Genomic DNA, 6,425 nt, shown 5'->3' with positions numbered 1-6,425 from the left:
ACAACAAGGAAGAAGACTGAAGACGAGTGTACTGACCCTGGATGTGGGAGAAGAGGCTGCCGTTGGGGTAGTAGGCGTACACCAGCACCCGCTCCTCCTTGGCTTGGAAGTATGCCCGCACCGCCACCACGTTCGGGCGCCGCACCCGGCCGAGCTCCTCCGCTCGCCACCCGAACTCCGCTGCATCGGCGCCCACCCCCCCCCCCCCCCCCCCCGCGTCGCCGGATGCAATAGCAACACCTCCAACCGGAACAACAACGGAAACACCAATGATCACCTGCATGACATTTCAGATCATTATTACAGATTTTCTATTTATTTAAGACACTAGCAACAAAGATAGCTTCTGGCTTCACATATAATTAAATAGCCTACTGTTATTATCATGTATGTCAAATATGAAAGAGGTAGAAACAATAGTTATGTACATTCATTGCAAATAGACCTATAAAGAAGAAGAGAAACCGCTACTATGCTTCAATCATCAATCCAACATTGCACACACACCTAGGAAAAAAGTAATAAACATGTCCCCTAATATAAAATATCATTAGGCCCAAACATTTGGCAAATCCAAACATGATGTTGTTCTACAACTACATCAGGTAGTTAATACCTCCATGATGCTACAGGTAGAAAATACCTACTCTTATCATATGAGTTTGATTGCGGGGTGGACAGGGGAAGACGGTGCATACTATCACTATGCACAACTACTAATTGCAAGAACAACAAAGCTTAAATAAAGGTTGAAGTTCAACGTATCCAGGAAAAATATTATTGTAGGCCCGGGACGCGATGTGCTGCGTGCAGCCACGGAGGCCCGGGATGTTGCTCGTGGCCGAGGAGCTCATTTCCCTCGCGGCACTAAAAGCCGTCCAAGGGGGCACATGCCAAAGTGAGCAAGATCAGGAAACTAGAATTTTCTCAAACTTAAATGCCATGGCATGTTGATACAAATAAGGATAGTTGTGATGTCATATCCTATCATCGGTTGGCATAATAAAATAAATTGTTATATGAACCATAAATAAATAAAACACTAATGGCGTTTCATGCAATAGCAGATCATTCTCCCGTAGAGACTTCATCAATAGGATATCAGTAGTGCCACATGAAGGGAGCAGAAAGTGACCAAGAGATGCCAGTTGGTCAAGGTGGTAGCTGCAAAGCACAATTCCATGTCATAAGATATCAGTATTAATAAACTCACTGGCATCTCATCTTCTCATTCACTCTTCAGCAAAAGCTCACCCTATTCTATGCACAAAGAAATAAGCAACATTCAGAAATAAGAAAGAAAAATGAAAGTCAAAGCTAACAAGTTTTTGAACATCACATGTACATACACTCCAGGCAGCACAAACAAACAAAGATACTACTCCCATCTGTCAAGCTATTGAAGCAGCAAGAAACCAGGACATGCTACACAGCCTTCTTCTTTTTTTGAACCGTAGATACACAACCTCGTTCATTACGAAAAATAATCGAAGCTTTCGCAGTAAGTACGCTAGCTCCAGAAAACTAGTCACTCTTATCATTTTACACTCATGGTCTCCTGATTTCTACATTATGCTGCGACGAATCACAGTAAATAGCTATCAAACACACCAAATTCAATTGGCACTCCTTGTCCAAAGCTACCACATAAGCTGAGCATCATCTGGTGTTAATAATCTGAACTGTGCACGTGCCAACCGAGGAAAGTAGCACGCATGGACATGGATAGATAGATCTGCGGATGTTGATAATCAAGCATGTTGATGTCAGTGTTAGTACAGAAAAGGCTGGGAGCAACCATGTGCACGTTATGGGCTAGTGTACTAGTATTGATGTAACTGCGTCCAAACAGAAGCACTCTGAACCTTGAGTGTGAGAGTTTCTTCAGAGAGGGTTGAAGGGAAGCTATTGAGAGGCATGTCCACCAACGTAGTTATGCCACCTAAAAATGGACGAATTAATTTGCAGGACTACTGTACGCAGCAAGAGAGAATACTTCTAATTACCAAATCCTGCCAAATTAGTCGTAATCTAGTAATGTTGCTTGCTATATACAGTATGTTATTAGTTAATTTAATGATAGCTACTTAGCATATCAGGTCGCTTCTGAATCCCGATTAGCACAGACAGATATAGACCGAAGTGCTTTGGAGTGTGGCTCTGAACTACTAATAAATTATAACGGATTCGCACCTGCTACGGCGGCTCTTGTGCCGGTGGAGAAGCCCCATCACCTCCATTGGCCTCCATGCTCACGCCCGTGCCGCTCTGCGGCATTGCGAACAAGTCCACCACCGTCACCGTGTACTCGTCCGCGAACTCCCCCAGCATCAGCCCCATCACCTCCATCGGCACCCCGGCGCGCGCTGCAACCACATTCGTAGATCAGATCAGATCGATGCAAAACCGAAAACATTAGCACTAAACGTAATCACGAGAGAGTATTAATTGGAGATCGGTCGCCGATTAGTTGGTTGCGTACCGTGCTTGAGCATCTTGAGGAGCGCGACGGGGGCGATGTAGATCTGCTCCGACGAGTCGGGGAACGGCGCGTCGGCGGCCGGCTCGGGGAGGCCGGCTGCGGCCAGCAGGCCAGCAAGCATGTGTTTGTCCATGGATCTGCCGGTTGTCCTCGCTCGCAAGCTTTGATCTGATCGTACAAGTCGCGTTGGAGTATCAATCTAGCCGTCCAGGACCAAGGAATTATCGACGACGAGGACAACGAGGGCCATATTTATCACGCCCTCTTTCCTTTCCTGCACCTGCGGTGCGCACAAGCTGAAGCTAGGGAGAGGGCTGGCGGCGGGCGCAACAGAGGGGGGAGGGAGGGAGGGAGGGAGGAAGAGGGCTAGGGTTTGGCTGCGGGTGGGGTTTTTTAATTTCTTTTTTTCCTGTATATACATGGATGGATGGATGTCAGATGGTGAGATAGATGGATGGATGGATGGGCGCCATGTCATCGATCCGTGGGAAGAGTTCTGATTGGTTTGAAAAATTAGTGACTTAAATAGTTTTCATGTATTAAAAATAAAGAAATTTTGTGAAGCATATATCAAAAATATTCTGCAAAAGGGCATCACACAAATTTTCACTAGAGTTAGACCGCATTTTATGGATGAGGACCAATTTGTATTCATTTCTCATCTTTCTAGCTATTTTTAATCATTTTCTGAGTGGCAAAAAATGAGTTTTTTTGTAAAGAACCTACCAAATATTTCTTGCAAAATTGGACTCCATCAATTTTCTAAAATATTAGTACATATTTAATATACAATTGACCAAATGATTGGGTGTCATAATCTTTTATCCACCTCTCGTGAAAAAGAAAACTTTTTGCCGATTCAGTTGGAAGCAGGTCAAATTTGAACTATGGCGAGATTATATGGTCAGGTTCATCCCGTGGTAATTTTCATCAACTATAAAGCAATATAAAATGTAGTTGCTTCACAAAATGAAAATATTAGCAGAAACAAAGATTGGATGATGAGCACACATGGATTGTTAGATGGGGCTAAAATTTTGTGGAGAGCTATGTTTTGGGCACATAGAAGATGTGGAAATTTTTTAACTCATAAGGATATTCTTATCTACTACTCCCTTTTCAAAGTTGTTAGCTGAACAAAAACTTTGGAAATTTGCTGAGAAAGATTTTTCATGAGGCAATTATTTGTATAGGAAAGAGTGCCCAAAAAATACGAGGATAATCAAAGAAATAGAAATAGCACTTCCTTCACAAAGTGCTATTTTGAACAGAATAGGAAAATGAATATTGCTGCATTATTTTTGGACTATGGAAGGAAGGGTTTTCACATATTTGAGGAATATATGATCCAAAGTATTTATGAGAATTCTTCGAGAATTTTTGGAATGACAAAATATTAGGTTGATTCACAAACTAGGATGAGATGGGATAGAATGGACCCACGAGTGACATGTCAACATAGTTAGAACACGTTACGACATTTTTATAATCGTCGTAGAAGTTATGACGATCTCATCTTATGCGGTCACAACGTTTTTGACTCACATCGTCGTAATTTATATGTAGGTTTGATCCCCTCAAACGGCTTACGACAATCTCGGGTGAAATCGTCATAGATTTATGACGAATTCATCAACGACGTCTTAAAAAAGGTCATGTATGAGCATATTTCTTGTAGTGTCTTATGTGCATGATCATCATAGCTTCGTAAATCTCTCCGGTCTATTGATTTGCTTTGGCCAAGTAGATTGATCTTTCTTCAGTGAGAGGGGTGCGTTGTAGTGGGTTCAATCTGATGGATTTCTATATCCTAATGACATAGTAGGGTACAAGAAACATATTTGTATTGTTACCAATAGGATACAACGATGGGTGTTAGTTCATATTAATTGAATTCTCTTTGTCTACATCATGTCAATGTTCTCCAAGCATTACTCTGTTTTACTTAATACTCTAGATTAATGTTGGAAAGCGGTCGATGGATGGAGTAAAAGTAATAGGTGCAGGTAGGAGTCGGCCTGTTTGCTTATGGACTGATGCCTATATACACATGATCATTTCTGTGAATATCACAGAACTATGTGCTTTTCTATCAATTGCCCAACAGTAATTTGTCTACCCAGTGTATGCTTGCTTTCATGAGAGATGACACTGGGGAAAACTATGGCCCCTGGGTCTATTCACTTATAAGTTTACAAATGCTATGATTTCCTCACTGCCTTTATTTTCTTTTTATTTACTTTTCACTTTGAAACTTCCAACCACAATACTTACTTGCTTGCAAATAATGAGACAAGGGGATTGACAACCCTCTTCCTGCGTTGGGTGCAAGTGTTTGTTTCTCTTGTGTGCAGTCGCTGAAGGCGGGGGCTGGTTCTTACTCCTATTGGTTCGATAAACCTTGGTTCTCTACTGAGGAAAATACTTACCTACATTGTGTTGCATCACCCGTTCCTCTTCACAGTAAACCCAACGCAGATCACAAGTATCAGATGCCTCATGCGAGGGAGCACAATAGTATGGACTAGGCCACTATCGAGAGTTGTTTACTCTAAAATTAGATGATGTGGGTTCTCTCCTACCTTCCCTTATATAGGCGGTGAAGGTTTAGGGTTTACACCGAGGAGATGCGATCTAGGTCGACGCTCGTCCATGGCTTCGAGAGCAAGATGCATGTGAGTCACTTCACCCACACGGTGGGCTCCATGGACACTAATCGGGCCTCTTGTCGGGTCCGTCCTAATGAGACACCCCCGAGGCTTTACCCTATCAATAAAATTTCGGTGTCTACGAGAAGCCAAATGTTAGAGCTAGAGCTTGTGGGGATGTACAAGAAATATTTCAAAGAAGGATAAGTGCTTGAGTTGGGGCATAGCAACTTTCTATTTCTTGGTCTATACACTATCAATAGTATACTTGGGCAAACTATCTCGCCAAAGGTTGGAGAATCAAAACATGTTAGGACGTATTCCGTCGAATTTCTCATTCGTCTTGGTCGGTGAACCTCATATATGTTAAGGATTCAACCTTGAGATGCTCAAGAAAACAAGTAACAAGCTTAAACACACATCCAGAAGCTCGTCAACTCTAAATTCTATCATTTCTATGAAGGTGCTTATGAGATGGAGGTTATGTAACACTTTGTTTACACGGTCCATTGAGCGCCATGACATCCTTCCTCACGCTGATGCAAATGTTTCGGCCACCCAAAGTAAAGATGTCCAAGAAGAAGGGCCCGACATCAACCTCGGTCAACTCCATGAACTTCTTATTCAGATATCCTTCTCATGTGCTTCTATTGTCTATATCAAGCAAAGCATAGCTGCCTTTGCTTTCTGCCGAGAAGCCTTTGAAGATGTGGTGAGCGAGTTACAGTCCTTTCACAAGAAAGTTTTTTCCATCGCCAAGGATGAGAAGGCCATTATGGAAGGAAAAGATGAAGACGAAGAGGCTACTATGATTCTCTCAGTGATGGTGATGACAATGAGCAGTTTGAGGTAGTTCGATCTCAAGGTCATTCACCTCCACCTTTTCAGCTTGCCAGTTATTTAATGATCTTCACTCTAGTTCCTTCTGAGCGAAATCGAGGCATGTCTTCAGGTGTCGAAGAGAAAGAGGTCATGGAATTTCTTTCGACTCCCTCCGCCATCATCAAAAGTGAGACCGTCAAAGCTTAATCAAGAGCGCCCATCAAAGACCCCGACTGTCTATTCTAATCGGTCGATCATTTTCTCCTTTTGATGACATGATGCAGGGGCAGAAATCGATGCCGAATTAGCTTGGTGAGTTATAAGGGGAAGATAGGGTAACATGCGAGTGTTGTCTTGGCTAAAACAAACGGGCAATGGAAAAGGATACCAATATCAGAGCATATACAAGAAATTATATTATACAGAATGGGACGGCAAATAATTTATGACGAACATGATAGATGTATGTGGTT

General features: G+C 42.5%; 1 protein-coding gene across 2 annotated transcripts; it reads right to left on the bottom strand.

Moving 5' to 3' along the window:
• Positions 1-207: 207 nt before the first annotated feature.
• On the bottom strand, positions 208-2,818 carry LOC123446694 (26S proteasome non-ATPase regulatory subunit 14 homolog). 2 transcript variants are annotated; one of them, XM_045123253.1, is made up of 3 exons: positions 2,483-2,818; positions 2,194-2,366; positions 208-277 (listed from the first exon to the last, which is right to left on the bottom strand). In XM_045123253.1, exons 1-2 carry the CDS (start codon positions 2,613-2,615, stop codon positions 2,197-2,199), a joined length of 303 nt encoding a protein of 100 aa, XP_044979188.1. In that variant the 5' UTR covers positions 2,616-2,818; the 3' UTR covers positions 208-277; positions 2,194-2,196. The 2 variants fall into 2 exon arrangements, with proteins under 2 accessions (XP_044979188.1, XP_044979187.1); XM_045123252.1 differs by lacking the exon at positions 208-277 and adding an exon at positions 995-1,164.
• Between the last annotated feature and the right edge of the window lie 3,607 nt (positions 2,819-6,425).

This window comes from Hordeum vulgare, chromosome 4H (genome assembly GCF_904849725.1).
Source record: "Hordeum vulgare subsp. vulgare chromosome 4H, MorexV3_pseudomolecules_assembly, whole genome shotgun sequence".
In the NCBI taxonomy this organism is placed as follows: Eukaryota; Viridiplantae; Streptophyta; class Magnoliopsida; order Poales; family Poaceae; genus Hordeum; species Hordeum vulgare.
This window is presented reverse-complemented; position numbering and strand designations above follow the sequence as displayed.